Genomic DNA, 17639 nt, shown 5'->3' on the forward strand with positions numbered 1-17639 from the left:
GAGTGTGTGTGTGTGTGTGTGTGTGTGTGTGTGTGTGTGTGTGTGTGTGGGTGTGGGTGTGCGCGTGTTTGTGTGTGTGTGTGTCTAGAAGGAGCAAACCGACATGACTAATTTTCTTGACTGCTTATTTTGCTGCCTTCTAACTCTGGCTTTTCCTTCCCATTTACAGTATGTTTTAGAGCTGCTCCAGGAAATCTCTCACAGGGATCTTGATCTGATCCCAATCCCAACTTTTCATCTTGTTGAATAGCATCTTTTTGTCTTTCATATTGTAGTGCACGGAGTGCTGTTCAAGGTAATTTTTTTATGTACAGATTACCTCTAAATAAACAAAACAAAAACTAAGCTAAATTAAAAACAATGGGAATTTTAGCTTAATATTTATCCTTGTGAAAGGACACAAGGTTCCCAGAATGAATATATTGACCTGCCGAGTGCATCGTCATTCACCTAGGGTAGTTCTCAAGGCCTTAAATCGCATCTGTCATCACTTCAGAGTAGCTCTCTTTGAAGGTTGTCTGGGCATATCTCACTGGGAGGATGGATGGACGGACGGACGGACGGACGGATGGATAGATGCCTTATTGGACAGTATTGGATTATTTGCAAGAATCAGTCCAATAAAGCAGCATTCTCTGTGGTAAGGAAGAGAGGGAGAATTGTGTAAAGGACTTTAAGTTAATCTTATAACATTATGATATCTTCATAGGGTGCAGAACAATTGGGTTGGACTCAAGCTGTGTTGGCATATTCCAATCGTATGGGACGGAGTCTGAGAAATTAATTTCTTTAAAAATGTCTTGTACAGTAGTTTAAAGTTAAAGTTTGTAAGGTTCCATTTGTATCATAAGATGTGCCCTGCTGTAGGATTGAGACATCACAGAGCTGCTTACCATTTCTCTTTCTTAGATCCTTAAAGTGAGGGTCAATCACTGTGGACAGTGCAGTCTGCTAAATGACACAAGAGAGAGATGGAAAACTAAATCCAAAAAAGTGCTGAACCTTAGATCCATGCAAGGAACAAAATGCAGATTTCATCACTGGATGAGGAATTAGAACCTGGACTAATTTGTTTAAATTTAAAATGTGTCATTAAATATCTGGGAGTTTTATTTTATATTTTGAGAATAATTGTCCTTTTAAAGAAGTACAAATGGCAGCTGTGAGCAATTATTTCATTAGCTTTTCAAGATTTGTTACTGGACTTATAACAAGACTAGACTCAACAATCAACTGTAGAACCTCAGCTTTTGTAAACACGTGGGATCTGTGCTGTCTGAGATTAATTTAGGTCAGGCTGTGCAGGGAAAACAACATTCATAGGAAGCTGGTCACGAGGGAGAGAGAAATGCAGTTGGTGCTCCTTGCTTACCCAGCCAACAGACAAATTAACCTCAGGATTTATGCAATACCAAAGCATTTCTCCATGTGTAAGTGCAATCATGTCATATAATATGTGTTTTTATTTTTTTATTTATAGTTTTATACTTCAAAAGAGGAACTAGCCAGCCTACTGAGGGGAGAAAGAAATAGATAAAATGAGGGAAGGAGCAGGAACAACATACATCAACCGTAAATAAATCAATTATTGTGGGCTATATTGTTAACAACCGAAGTGTGTAATGTGTCCTTTGTTCCAAATTACTACAAACTGCATTATTTTATTTATTAATCCAACTCATCAGCTGCAGCTGACCAAACTGAATTCAGGCAGCATCCTAAAGGCATGTTTAGCACATAGTGAAATTGGCCCAAATCGCTTATCAACTGGTTCAAAATCCAGGGTTTGTGTTATTGAAGCTAAAAGTTTCAACTGTCTTTTGTGGGACAGTAGAACCAAAAAGCTTAACTGACAGAACTGTCATATATCTTCCGGAAATGTATTTTTCTTATTTGTTCCAGGGAAATTGAGAAAAAATCTACAAATGTTTATTTATGTAAATATTTTAATTAATACGTTTAATTTTTATTGAGCTGTTTCATTTTTAAACCAAATTTTAACACTTAAAGTTTAGGGACATTGCCAACCTAAATTTTTAGTTCTTATTACTAATTTTTAAAGGAACTTTTAACATGGTGGTAAATAATAGCTGATATTAATGCAACATCCTTAAAAGCTATGACTCGTACTCATACTCGTACTCGTCGTTTTCCGGTGCATCTGGGACCGGGTCGCAGGGGCAGCAGACTCAGTAGAGACAACCAGGGTTCCCTCTCCCCAGACACCTCCTTCAGCTCCTCCGGGGGGAGCTCAAGGTGTTCCCAGGCCAGCCGAGAGAAACAGTCCCTCCAGCAGGTCCTGGGCCATCCCCTGGCCCTCCTCCCAGTGGGACGTGCCTTTAACACGTCTCGAGGGAGGCATCCAGGAGGCATTCGATATAGATGCCCGAACCACCTCAACTGGCTCCTCTCGATGTGGAGGAGCAGCTACTCCGAGCTCCTCCTGGATGACCGAGCTTCTACAGAGGGAGCTAATTTCAGCCGCTTGTACCCGGGATCTCGCTCTTTTGGTCATAACCCAAATTCGTGGCCTCATGTGACGGTAGGAATGTAGACCGACCAGTAAATCAAGAGCTTCGCTTTTCAGCTTAGCTCGCTCTTCACCACCTTCAACCACCTTCACTTTAAACAGGATCTCCACTTACTGTCAGTATTATTTTTATTTATTTACCCCTCTACAATGGTGCTGCATTTTTGGTTAATGTCTCTACAAAAAAAATAAATAAATAAAGTGTCTCTACAAAAAGCTACTGCTTAATTCTTTAAGTGTCTTTCAGGTTACGTTGCATCTATCACCCCAGAGGGAGGGTGCGTCCCCAGCAGTGCCACATTCCTTGTATTGGAAATGATTGTTATAATTGTTTCAGTAAAAAAAAAAAAAAAAACTTTGATTATTAATTAGTGTTATTAGTTTGTTTTCAGCCATTCTAATTTCTGTCAAATATTACTTGGGATTTCTTTGCCTACATAGTACAACTTCAGGAAATCTGGAAAATTCACCATATGTAGAGATTCCAGGGCATTTGGTTGAATCTCTCTGTGGATCTTTAAGGAAGTATTGAAGCCTGATATTGCTAACTCCATAATTATATTGCACAAGGAAAATAACAACACAACCTGTGCCTAGACAATAATGCCACTTCCAACTTCCCGTCCAATATGGCAGCGGAAACATTCATGCCGACGTCACTGCCCATCCTATAAATCTTTTATTTAATTCTAAATACATGCTTTATATTATTTATTTAACCATCCAATGATTTAACCTTAACTACAAGGGTAAGATCTGTGGAATATAACATTTGAACTTTATTGAATGAGAAAAAAACAGAGTAATAAAATCTGTCAATACTCTTAAAATAACCGTGGATGACAAAAATGACTAAAGATCTCTCATCCTCTGGTTTTATCTTCTAAAAATAAACAATGCATCCCTGCCTGCTTAATCCTTCTTATTTCATCTCTTTGTTACTCATTCACCCACATACACTTTGCTTCTGTTTTTCTTTTTCTTCCCTCTCCTTTTATTTGCATATTTCTGGACACTTTCTCTCTAGGCTTAACTTACCCTGTCTTATCCCTTAGTGTGTACCTCTCTCTCTCTCCTCTCTTGGGGGTTGAGTGGTTGTAGCGTAAGCGCCAGTCATCTCTTATCATCGCCACTGTATTCTCTGAGTGCTCAGCAGTCCACATCTCTCCCTCTGTCTCTTCCTTTCTCCATCCTCTCTAATCTGTCAGTGATTGTCTCTCTTTACTCTACTGTGGATGTTACTGTTAGAAGGAAAAGTCAATGTCTGCGGTCATGTTTTGCGGTCTGAAAAGAGACATTGAGGCAAATAGTGTGGGTGAGTTTGTTTTTGTATTTTAATGTAGAACTACTCCTTGTAAAACAAAAAAAAGAATCACGTGATGGTCTAGGTTTGATGTTCTTGCATTGTATCTAAAACTGCGGGTGGTGCTGTTTTCTCTTTTCATGTGAGACATCTATAACGTTGCTGTCCATTTAACATAGGGTTTGATTAAAAGCTATGGTTTTAATGCCTTGCATAAAAGTATCACTTTAATCTATAAATGTGTATCTGAAGCACCTGATTCTTACTACTAAAAACTGTGCAAATAATTGGTTTGCTATGCATAGCCTCTAAATGGGGTTATTACAGCGATATATATTACCTACTATCTGTTGCAATTCTACTCTACCATTTTCTCATTGCACACATTTTCTCTATTCTCTTATGAAAATGACAGATTAATCTAACATTTCAAACAGCTTCCAAACTGAATGAATATTCATATTTTGTTCAAAATTTTTTGGGTTTTTGAAGTATTTATGCAATTTCAACCGGGAGATCTTATAGTTGTATAATGCTGTATAATCTTACAGCTTGGAATAGGGGCCACAATGTGCAAAATAATTATTTTATTTTAATAACAACATTACAGAATATTACAGTATGGCGGATAAAGTGTTTTAGTTCAATACTCCGTGTAGCAAACTTTCACTTTATGAGGAATTTATACACCCTATGAAAGCACGTGTTTTCAAACATTCTTGGACATGTGAATATTTTATATAAATTTTAACAACACTCGAAATTTCAAGAAATGTAAATAAATGATATTTGGAGAAATACCCTTTTTCCTTAAAATGAAATACAAAATGGGATTTCACCTGAGTTAAGGATTAGGACTGGCCCAGATTTCTCCACCTAAATTGTCAAAATATCACAGACATATTACATCAGGTGCACATGATTAGAACATTAATACTCCGTATTGTGAAGGAGGTTTGCCCTGTTTTAATTTTACACAGTTAGTCTGACATCCTAGTGAATGTGAGAGTCAATACCATAGTGAGATCAAAATGCGGTCTAAGGCCTTTAGAAAGAAGATTGTAGAGGTTTATGAGTCTGGTAGGTTATTTAAAACCAACAGCTGCCAATATGCCCAGGTCTGTCTGTTTATGAAAGTTCTCCCCAAGAACAGACAGTGAGATGCTAAAAATCTCCAAAATCTGAAAATGTCATCACATGGCCTTTGGTCACGTAAGAATGCTATTTAAGAAAAACATGAAGACCTCTGAGACAGACGTAGAAAAAAGGAATTCTAGAATAATATTATTTGGACAGATGAATTTAAACTGGAGTTATTTTGGGAGCAAATTAGAAGATATGCTTATCTTAAACCAAATGCAGCATTCCAGAAAATGACTTCATACCAACTGTGAAACACAGTGTTGGAAGTTTCATAGTTTCCAAATGAGTTTTGCACAAATACCTTTTAGCTTTACAGTAACTTAAACACAGGCTATGACATTTTAAGGTAGCTCAGATATTGCTGACTCTGTAAACAAAACAGTACCAAAAGCACCTTTTTCATGTCAGCACCTCCACATGTCTCATATAACAAATTGGAGACCCTCACCTTTCTAACAAGGCATAACTTGACTTTCTAGCACCTTCTCTGGTGATGTAATTTGCTCGCTGCTGGTTGCTGTCCTCCGGCTGCTGGTTTGCGCGCTACTCCGTTAGCTTTCAGTTACGTTTGCAACTATACATTTTGATGATGCACAGGGTAAATGTCATAACCAAAGGCTACATTATATGCAGAATTATTCCTACAATGGAAATTAGCACTTTTATTTGACCATATTCCTATTTATTTCCTTTTTATGGGGTGAAAAACACATTTGGGAAAGTTTTGGCACCCTTTGCTTAACTGCCATTTCTCTTCATTATCATAGAAGTCTCACCCCCCTGTGACATGCATGTACAGGGACTTAACCCCGAAGTGAACAACCATTTTGGCCCTGGAGGAAGCATCTCCCCTGTGTTTCCGTCACCTGACCATGGTCAAGAAACGGAAGCAGGAAGGGTTAACACTAGGCCTGTAATAAAAAAATCGATTTTCCAGTTCTGAATCGATTCTCATATTAATTCCTAAAGATCGATTCATATAACCAAAGATCGATTTTTTAAAAGTGCATTTTCCACTGTGAGCCGGCACTTCCGGCTCCACTCCAGTAGGTGCACCAAAAGCTGTTTGCCAGCGGAAGAAGAAAAAATAAGGAGAAGAACAACAGCACCATCGCGGGTTTGCATAAAGACGGAGTTTTAACGTGGCATCGGGCCATTCAGGTAATGTTAGCCAAGCCCTGGCGTTAAAAATGTCCGACACACTCAAAGCCCCTATCTGGCAATATTTCGGATTCAGAGACGCTGTGGACAAAGGTGAGCTTGACAAAAGCAAAGCGACTTGCAAGACATACCGACTAGAAGTGAAATATTGTGGAAATCCAACCAACCTCAGGAATCACATGTTGCGACATCACCAGGAAGTCATGTCTAAGACATCCTCCGGGCTGCATCAGATGAAACTCCAGCAAACGCTACAACTACCAACCACCTGGTGTGCTCTGTTTTCTACCTTGGATCTGTTTGGGTATTCTGCCCTATAGCATGTTTGTGAAAACAACTGTTACAACATTCAGTAAGATAGTTTAATCCTTACTGCCACCATTAACTACCATTAATTTATTAATTCACTGTTGAATGTTAATATAATACTAGTATCAATATGTTTCATAACTACATTGTCATGTAATTCAGGTGACAGCTGAAAAACAATTAACACCAGCAATCCAATATCGAATTGGATTGAATCGAACCAATAAGAATCGAAAAGAATCCATTGTAAATCTTGAGAATCGGAATCAAATCGATTATCTACCCAGCCCTAGTTAACACCTTCTAACTTCTATTTAAATCCCTCTAACTAATGATAATTCCTTGCAATGCTAGGCTTTCTAGAATCTTTGTAGCTCCTCCCCAGCCTAAACTAAAACTCAATCATAGTATCCCTGTCCATCCAGTTGTTGTTTTGTTCCTCCGTATGTTTGAGAAAGTGCGTTGTTTAAGTATTTTGTGCACACGGTATACCTATAGGTTGTGGGAATGAATTAGTATTTCATGCACACATATATATTTCGTGCTCACAAATTAGTATGTCATAGGGACAAATTAATATTTCTTGGGAATCAATTAGTATCTTGTGCACAGGCTATTTATATTTTTTCCCCCATATCAGTTCCCGTACTATTTTAACCAGTGACAGTTTTTGCATGAATTCCATCCAGGGAAATCCCCTCTTCCTGCACCCTATCTCATATTTAAATTTTTTTCAAGAATCTGTAATCAGTGCAGAATTATTCACATGACGTTTGACCAGTCTATACAGTCATATTTATCCTTATCATGCCCCAGAAACAGAGATGGGCAAAGATTCAAATTGCTTAAAACAAAAGAGCTGCTACTGATACTTACATAGCAGCATGTATATTATCATCTGTCAATTAAAATCAAGGTACAAAGTGAAAATCCTGTCTGAATGATAAAATGTATTTCTAATGGTTGAAAATAACTTGTTATTGATGCTCAAAACACCCCTCTTACATCGTACCTAGTCCACCTAGTTCATGGTATAAACACATAAAACGTAGTTATGAGATAGGATTATGGGAAAAAATAGAATTGACCTATGGTGTCCAGTCGAATTTAGGAATGTCTATGGTATTAACCAGGGGTTCCCAACTAAAATAGCAGGAGGTCCATTACCTCCATCATCCAAACACTTTGGGCTCCAAACATTTTAAATCAACAGACATAAATATTTTCTTGCATTTGTATTTAACATTTAATTAACACTAGTTTTCGGTTTTTAACTACTGATCAATTCATATGGCCATGAAATAATCTGCTGAACAGAAAAGTACAATCTATTAAACGGACTTTGAATGGCACAGTCGAGCTGGGTCAGTACATCTTGGTAGAACAGTTCTGCTCTCCTTGTTGTGCTTGTGGCAGACAGGGTAATTTGCTGAACCTTTTCCTTAAATTGATGTCCTTCTCTTCCATCTAAAATTGTTTGTGCCACAGCTTCCATGCACTCTTTGATCATTTCCTAGTCAGTGAAAGGCTTTTTGTGTTTTCCTAAAACCCACTGTACTCACAGTGAACACTCGTATGCTCGCTGTTGTGCTGTAAGAGACTGTGTTATCAGCCATGTTGCTTGCTCATACTGTCCCCTCAGTTCATTTATTCTCCTTGTCCTACAGTAGATTTCCAATCTTTATAGGTCCAACTAATTCAGAACATATAAGGCAGGCTGGTCTTAGCGTATGCTTCTGTACATTCATCTTTAAATGTGCGATTTTCAGTCCACTTTACGTATTTTTGACAAGGCCATCTTCTTTTACTTACTCATCTGTGGACCGCCAACTCATTGTAAAGTCAGCAAGCATGAGTTCCCAAGCTAGTAATGTAGCAGCTATTAACAGTAATGTTAATAGCTGCACAGCACACTACTCTGACGGCTGGAGGCGGGGCTTCAGCCGACATAACTCCAGCCATCAGTGGGTCAGTGGAAACAACTGGTACCGTACTGAGTAGGGCGAAACCGAGCGGAGCAGAGCCGTGCCGCCTAAAACGACCCATTGGAAAATGGCCATATGCAACCCGCGTTCAAGGACCATGCATAGCTTCCTCTTCTTCGTTTGGCATACAACGATGTGGTGCATTACCGCCACCAGCTGGCTATGAGTGTGGACCAGAATGTCACCGACTCACCTAGCTGCCCATCACGCCTGTTCAAAAGTCAGACGCAGCAGCCAGCATATATATACATACTAAATGAAAAAGTGCTTTGCAGCTTAGAGAAAGACGCTCTCTGGGTCCGGATTTGGACCGGAGTCCGGGGTTAGGGGAACCCTGGTGTAGACTTTTGATGAGTACATATTTTACCAGATGACGCTGCATTTTCTGCATGAGTTAAAGAACATCAATGTGTGGTCTGCAATGCAAACATTTCTATTTCTATCTAAATGTTTGAACGTACCTCTTCTGCACCAAACTGAAGTATGACACCAAAAATTCTTGCCTAACCACCTGTATGTGAAAAGACTGTGAAAGAAATGTGTAGGTCCCATACCTTTATTCCCTACAGATCGAAGCATAGTGGGATGTTATAGGTGAAGGCAGAAACTTGTAGCGAACCTGAGCAACGCCTAAAACACCAGAAAATAACTTAACATGAGTCGGTTTTCAAGTTTAATGTAGGACATTAACCTCCATAATTGAAGTATTAAAAGAGTAAATAAATTAGTCTAATCCCTTCATGAATAACCCTTTAGTGCACTTGGGCTTTATCTACGGCCTGGTTAGTTTTTCATTGTTAAAAAATCTTATATTTATTTTAATTACAGAAGAAATGTTGACATTTTCTAATAGTATAAATTATTTTTTACAGCTGTTTACATGTCTTTGGATAGCATCAGCAAAACAAGAGGGGACTTGTTGAACCTAAAATGCCACTAGGAGTTGCTGTCTATATGACTGATGTGCTCGTATAAAGCTCTTTAGCATTTTAAATTTTTTGATGCGAGTCTTGCTTTCTTGCATGTATTTTAGCAAGAAAGAATAATTATTTTGCCAGTCCTATCATTTGCATTGATACTGTTGTGATGCTAAGATTCCAAACTACAGAACGTGATACCATCGCTGTTTTAGCTCTGTCCATAGGCAGCAGCATGTTTTAAAAAGGTGAGCCACATCCTATTTCATGCGCTGTTGGACACGGTGGGTATTATTGCCTCAGAGACTAACTGAGCTGATAATGATATGATGGTTGACGTTTATAAAGCATTTTTCAGGTTTTGCAGAAACTTGCTCTTTAGAGGTTTCACATTTCATTGCATGCTTTGTTAAACATCTACTGCAAATGGATTTTATTATTAAAGAGGATTATTTTGAAAAGTTCAGAGACTAACTGGAAATTGGTAAGAGCAACACAATGTTCATATTGTTCATTTTGTTAAGAATGTAATTTTTTCAACTTCTTGGGGAATGAAAAAAAACAATCCTGCCGACACTTGTATTCTTATTAGTGATCATAAATTCCCAATAAGGGATTTTTCATCCTCCCTGCTCACGTACAACTGCTCAACTTGATCCATTTAGTTTCGGAGTATTATTGGACTGACAGCAAAAAGAATTTAGTGACTGTGAGACAATGAGTGTTGGATGTTATCATAATTTGTGAATGCTGCCTGCAGATTTCTTTGTGGTTTTCTTTATTGTCTGGAGATCATAATTTTTAAGCATGGTGTCTGTTGTGTCATTACCAACCTGACAGTGATACACGAAAGATGTATACACTTACAGGCCACTTTATTAGGTACACCTTGCTAGACCCCCTTTTGCCTTCAGAACTGCCTTAATCCTTTGTGGCATAGATTCAACAAGGTACTGGAAACATTCCTCAGAAGGTTTGGTCCATATTGACATGATAGCATCACACAGATGCTCCAGATTTGTCGGCTCCACATCCATGATGCGAATCTACCATTCCACCGCATCCCAAAGGTGCTCTATTGGATTGAGATCTGGTGACTCTGGAGGCCATTTGAGTACAGTGAACTCATTGTCATGTCCAAGAAACCAGTCTCAGAATATTTCGTGCTTTATGACATGGCGCGTTATCCTGCTGGAAGTGTAACCATTAGAAGATGGGTACACTGTGGTCTTAAAGGGATGGACATGGTCAGCAACAATACTCAGGTAGGCTGTGGCATTGACACAATGCTCAATTGCTACTAAGGGGCCCAAAGTGTGCCAAGAAAATATCCCCCACACCATTACACCACCACCACCAGCCTGAACCGTTGATACAAGGCAGGATGGATCCATGCTTTCATGCTGTTGACGTCAAATTCTGACCCTACCATCCGAATGTCGCAGCAGAAATCGAGACTCATCAGACCAGGCAACATTTTTCCAATCTTCTATTGTCCAATTTTGGTGAGTCTGTGTGAATTGTAGCCTCAGTTTCCTGTTCTTAGTTGACAGGAGTGCCACCCGGTGTGGTCTTCTGCTGCTGTAGCCCATCCACCTCAAGGTACAACGTGTTGTGCGTTCAGAGATGCTCTTCTGCATGCATTGGTTGTAACTAGTGGTTATTTGAGTTAATGTTGCCTTTCTATCAGCTCGCCCCAGTCTGGCCATTCTCCTCTGACCTCTGGCATCAACAACTCATTTATGCCCACAGAACTGCCGCTCACTGGACATGGTCAGCAACAATACTCAGGTAGGCTCTGGCGTTGACACGATGCTCAATTGCTACTAATCCTGCCGACACTTGTATTCTTATTAGTGATCATAAATTCCCAATAAGGGATTTTTCATCCTCCCTGCTCACGTACAACTGCTCAACATGATCCATTTAGTTTCGGAGTATTATTGGACTGACAGCAAAAAGAATTTAGTGACTGTGAGACAATGAGTGTTGGATGTTATCATAATTTGTGAATGCTGCCTGCAGATTTCTTTGTGGTTTTCTGCAAACTCCGTTTTCTTTATCGTCTGGAGATCATAATTTTTAAGCATGGTGTCTGTTGTGTCATTACCAACCTGACAGTGATACAGGAAAGATGTGAACCACTATATACCTGTATAAAACATTTAACTAAATGAATTTACAATGGGAATGTTCATCATGCTGAGATAAATGCAAGATTTAGCTACAGATGAAGATTTTGCCTAAATAAATACACAATTCTCTCGCTGTCTTCATCACATGAGGTAATCCTCCCACTACCATTTACATTTTTAGTAACTTAAATTAGGTTCTTATCTTAAGCAGCTTATAAGCATTGCAGGTAAATCATGGCAGAGAGTGCGGTGGATCACACCGTGTGACTCATAAATGAAGCCACTGTCTTTTCCATGATAAATCCCTCTTAACTTTTATTTAAAATCTTCTTCTGTTGCCAGCCCTCTGATGAACACTGTCAACAGTTAACAGGATATCACGTTTGACTAGATGGCACAGACATGTTGGTAGATAGAGGCTAAACTGTAACTTTAAAGCATTTTTGATGTTTTTATTTCTGTTCTGCACCTGCCAGGCTGTTTTTTTATTTTCATTCTGTACTCATTTTCTGCGGCTGATAGATTCACCCTTGTTTGATTTTCATTCCCTACAAGATAGCTTTTTTTTAGTTTGTCTTTTTATGGAGAAATAGCCTGAACAATATCAACCTCTTTGTATTTTTTTTGTCGTTGGATAACAAAATTCCTTTATCTGGATTGTTCTTTTTCTAAAGCAGTCAATGAAAGCTATTTCTTTTAAAATAAACAAAAAATACTTTTTTTATTTTTTTTTCTGTTGAAGCACTTGAAGCTAACAAAACTGTATGCAATCTCTGCAATGGCGAAAGTGGCAATTTTGGTGAAATCATTGTTCATTCACATTGCTAATAATGCATGAAACTGCAAGAATCTCTTGTATTTTTTGTAGCAACCCAGATGAGTTTTAGAAGGGAATAAATGTTCTGCCACCTGAATTTTATCCAGATCAATCTCTTTTCCATCATAAATAAGTAGCAGGTGCCACTTTGTTAGGCACACCTTCCTAGTACCAGTTTAGGCCCTGTTTTGTCTTCAGGACTGCCTTAATTATTAATGGTGTAAGGATTGTGATTATTGATTAATTCATATTTATCAAGAATTACAATTTAAATTTTTACTACTTTTGTACAGCAGCTGTAAATAATCCATCATGCTCTCCAAATATAAATAATAGCTGGAAAAAAAATTGTGATGTTCTTGTTTCATTTGCTGTCTCTATGGACATTTTTGCATTATTGCTCAGTGAGTAGGTTTTCTCCTCAGGAGTTGGCCATGCAGCTTCTCCACGAAAACTGGATATATATACACTCACAGGCCACTTTATTAGGTACACCTTGCTAGTACCTTGTTGGACCCCCTTTTGCCTTCAGAACTGCCTTAATCCTTTGTGGCATAGATTCAACAAGGTACTGGAAACATTCCCCAGAAGGTTTGGTCCATATTGACATGATAGCATCACACAGATGCTCCAGATTTGTCGGATCCACATCCATGATGCGAATCTACCATTCCACCGCATCCCAAAGGTGCTCTATTGGATTGAGATCTGGTGACTCTGGAGGCCATTTGAGTCCAGTGAACTCATTGTCATGTCCAAGAAACCAGTCTCAGAATATTTCGTGCTTTATGACATGGCGCGTTATCCTGCTGGAAGTAACCATTAGAAGATGGGTACACTGTGGTCTTAAAGGGATGGACATGGTCAGCAACAATACTCAGGTAGGCTGTGGCGTTGACACAATGCTCAATTGCTACTAAGGGGCCCAAAGTGTGCCAAGAAAATATCCCCCACACCATTACACCACCACCACCAGCCTGAACCGTTGATACAAGGCAGGATGGATCCATGCTTTCATGCTGTTGACGTCAAATTCTGACCCTACCATCCGAATGTCGCAGCAGAAATCGAGACTCATCAGACCAGGCAACATTTTTCCAATCTTCTATTGTCCAATTTTGGTGATCCTGTGTGAATTCTTGCCTCAGTTTCTTGTTCTTAGTTGACAGGAGTGCCACCCGGTGTGGTCTTCTGCTGCTGTAGCCCATCCACCTCAAGGTACAACGTGTTGTGCGTTCAGAGATGCTCTTCTGCATGCATTGGTTGTAACTAGTGGTTATTTGAGTTAATGTTGCCTTTCTATCAGCTCGCCCCAGTCTGGACATTCTCCTCTGACCTCTGGCATCAACAACTCATTTATGCCCACAGAACTGCTGCTCACTGGACATGGTCAGCATCAATACTCAGGTAGGCTCTGGCGTTGACACGATGCTCAATTGCTACTAATCCTGCCGACACTTGTATTCTTATTAGTGATCATAAATTCCCAATAAGGGATTTTTCATCCTCCCTGCTCACGTACAACTGCTCAACTTGATCCATTTAGTTTCGGAGTATTATTGGACTGACAGCAAAAAGAATTTAGTGACTGTGAGACAATGAGTGTGTTGGATGTTATCATAATTTGTGAATGCTGCCTGCAGATTTCTTTGTGGTTTTCTGCAAACTCCGTTTTCTTTATTGTCTGGAGATCATAATTTTTAAGCATGGTGTCTGTTGTGTCATTACCAACCTGACAGTGATACAGGAAAGATGTGAACCACTATATACCTGTATAAAACATTTTGGTGATCCTGTGCGAATTCTTGCCTCAGTTTCTTGTTCTTAGTTGACAGGAGTGCCACCCGGTGTGGTCTTCTGCTGCTGTAGCCAATCCACCTCAAGGTACAACGTGTTGTGCGTTCAGAGATGCTCTTCTGCATGCATTGGTTGTAACTAGTGGTTATTTGAGTTAATGTTGCCTTTCTATCAGCTCGCACCAGTCTGGCCATTGAGTGTATACTGTCTATTTGTAGTTTCAGAGGCCAAAAACCATTTGATGATCCAAGTTTTGATTAATATACATCGTCTGTAAAACTTTGACCTGCTCGAGCCCAGATCAAATCTGCCAAAGAGAAGCATATACAACTTCAGAATTATGTAATAAGTTATTTAAAGCCAAGATTTTAAACTCCTTCATAGAAAGATTGTAAGAGTGGCCAAAACGTTTAGCAAGCAGATCCCAGAGGCTGGTTGGAATTATGCACAAAGCTCCCATTATTATCATAATAGAAGCCTGTTTTTAGAGCTAAGTGTCTACTTTAGCACTCATCCCCCTCTGCTGATTGAATGCTTTTTGTGTTGAGTTTTCAAAGTTTTGCAAAAAGTCTAGACGACAAAGAAAAAAGCATGAGACCATTAGAACTGAAGTGGTGATCAGACCGATCTTCCATCCCCCACCCTCCTCCTTTTTCCACCCTCGATACTAGATCTATACAGGCTGCAATTAACCACAACAGACAAGCCATTAAGCACTCTAATTACTGCTTGTTCTTTCCATAGATGTTCAGTATGTGTGGGCTAAAGATATGTGTGTAAGGTTTGTGGATGAGAGGGATTGCAGAAATGTGTGAACTGAACATGTATTATTCTCAACATCTATGTGCTTCAGGTTTCAAATTTTCGGTAGTGTTTTTTTTTTTATTGAATAGGGGGTTGTTACAGTTTGCGTGTGTGTGTGTGTGTGTGTGTGTGTGTGTGTGTGTGTGTGTGTGTCAACCACAGTCAAGCTGTTTGTCAGCACTGTCCCAGACAATGAGTAATTATGCTTCTTCAGCAGCTACAGAATCATTATCGCTGCAATCATATGCCTTGGTATTTAGTAACTCAGAAAACTCACTCTAAGGGTGGGTGTACATGTGTGCTTTACACACATAGGAAACCATGGGCACGCTGAGGTTTTAAAGTGTGGAAGGAAGCATGTAAATTATATAGCATGCAGGTGTAAACACTGATGTAAGAGAGTTTTTAATCTGACAAAGTGATCGCCATTTTCAAAAATATCTGCTAGTAAACAAAAATTAGCAGAAAATCTGCCTACAAGAATTTTGCTGAGGAATGATTTGGTTAATTTCTTTTCTGTTTAACATGTTAAAGTGTCCTTAAATGTTAAAAAGTTATGCTTGGTGGGGAGATAATTTCCAGGGAAATGATGTGTTCATAATTTATAGCAAATGTTAATGTCCTGTCCACAAATCTGAATGTTTGTCTCAAAAGTCTAATTTAAATTCACATTGAACTTTCTCTCCCTCTACATGCTCAGAATTTTACCTCAAATTATAAAGCTGTTCGAACTGTTAATACCATTAAATTACTTATTTTGTGTTTTTTTTTAACCTTGAATAATGCATTTCAGGTTAATGCTGATGTTTTCTGTATTCATGTGAATGGCTGTGTTTTTGTACCTGTTCTGTAAAAAATGTCATATGGTTCTTGAGTTTCTCAATAAATAAAAGTGTGATTCTATCTAAATGTCCTGCATTCAAGCAAACTTCTGAGCTTTTAAAGGAGCAGCCACCTACACTTGTAAAGATCAGCAGTTCTGAACCCAACATCATAGTAAATAACAGAGAGATGAGTAAGCCGAACTTTATGGATGTCCTCTAAAATGAGTATCCTGCATCGTACTCTACCTTTAACAGTGGTTGCCAAGTTGTTTTCAGCTTCAAATCCACAAAATAACAGAGGCAGAGAACTTACTATCACAAAGGAAAAGTAAAAAAAGTAATATGCCAAATAAATGAAAAGATACTGACAAGAGCATTAGTCATCAAAGCATCCATTATCCTATTTTATTCCATTTCTAATCAGTGTTTTTGGTTAAAAATCTAATACATGTGGGCCTGAGGACCAGTAGTGAGGACTACTGATGCAGATGATTGTCGAACAGTAGTTTACTATTAACCTTAGTACAAGCTTTACAATTAATTCAGATTTCCATGACATCATTAGCATAGCTTAGGTCACAGGACTTGTCCTGATTTCTTGGATGTCCTGCTTGGTAAAATCAATTTACTGGGAAGTTTACATTCATTTAAATTAATGATTTGTAAAGATTTTGGTTTTACAGTAAAACAAATATTTTTCTATACAATACTTTATTCTGCGTGTTTTTAGAATTAAGTCATTAATGGATGTCATTGCAAGTATTCATGTTCCCCCTGTGTTTGGCAAAAAATAATTTGTTTTATGTGTTTGTCCTTCTTTGTAGAAAGGGGCAGTCCTCATTATATTGTCAATGCAACGCTATCTAGCACAGCCCATGTCCCATGGCAAGTTATTAACGAACAGTTGTGTGTTTTTCTGTGATAGCAACAGGGGAAACAGATAACACACACTTTGTGTACAACAAAATTATATGACACCATAATAACTGACTGTCAGAATAAGTACATACATAAGAATTGTCTTTTGTGTTTTGTATTCATGTTTGAGTGAATTGTTGTTGACTACCTCGAGCTCTTTGTTGGTGCGCTCCATTGTCTACTTAATAGGTTTTTGGTAACCTTGAGCTAGAATGTAAAATAAGTTCATAAATATGCATATCAGGATGTGTGAGGGAGTGAAAGGCATGAGAAAACCCTTTTCTTTGGTAATTGTACTCTGGGCCTTCAGGGAATCAGAAAGGATTACACCACCTCTTTGGGAAATTTGCTTGTCTGACTGCAGGTTGGTGCTCGGTTTGTACATAAGTTGGTCAGGATATTGTACCAATGTACTGCCCGTAGTTACATATAATCAAGTTTTTCCCCAAAGCTTCTGTTGCTTTTCAGTTAGTTTCAGCATAAAATGACAACAAATTCTGAGATGTTCTCACTTGTCTATTACTAGATTTCAAGTTAGCATTTCATATTCTCTATGTCTGGCTTTTCTTTCTGGTCCTTTTACTTCAGCAACCTGATCTCAGATAAACAGAAGACAATGCAGACATGGATAGAATTATCCAGGACTATTTTTTTGTGAATTTTATATGCTTCCCAACAACTTGCTGAAATAGTATTTCAGAAACCTTTAAAATACTTTGTGAAGAAGTTGGAACAAAACATTCATCGTTTCATGAAACCATTCTGTTCTTGATTATTCTGAGCACCCGAGGTCAGTGTGTACTTCATGTGCTTGTGGAAAGGCTTTTGGGGACTCTTACAACAGAGAGGTCTGTATTAGTATTCATTTCAGAGACAGACTGATATAAATCCATGCAAGTCTTCATAATCCCTGCAGGTGTTTTGGTAGAAAGGGCCATGTTTTTTGCTGAGAAGTGATTCTTTATTCATCTTTGCTTCATCCATTCAGCATGTGAC

At 38.6% G+C, this 17639-nt stretch overlaps 1 protein-coding gene across 8 annotated transcripts in view; it reads left to right on the forward strand.

The window, feature by feature from the left end:
• LOC124856743 (glutamate receptor-interacting protein 2-like) overlaps positions 1 to 17639 on the forward strand; it is a 328206-nt gene that overhangs the window by 258429 nt on the left and 52138 nt on the right. The window contains exon 1 of one of the 8 annotated variants that reach the window (XM_047347546.1): positions 3645 to 3845. The exons of the other annotated variants lie outside the window; for them this stretch is intronic. Within the exon in view, the coding sequence (XP_047203502.1) occupies positions 3791 to 3845 (55 nt within the window). The 5' untranslated portion in view covers positions 3645 to 3790. Of the gene's footprint in view, positions 1 to 3644; positions 3846 to 17639 lie in introns of those variants that run through there. 8 annotated transcript variants of the gene reach the window in all.

The sequence above is a fragment of the Girardinichthys multiradiatus genome, chromosome 20 (genome assembly GCF_021462225.1).
Source record: "Girardinichthys multiradiatus isolate DD_20200921_A chromosome 20, DD_fGirMul_XY1, whole genome shotgun sequence".
NCBI lineage: Eukaryota > Metazoa > Chordata > Actinopteri > Cyprinodontiformes > Goodeidae > Girardinichthys > Girardinichthys multiradiatus.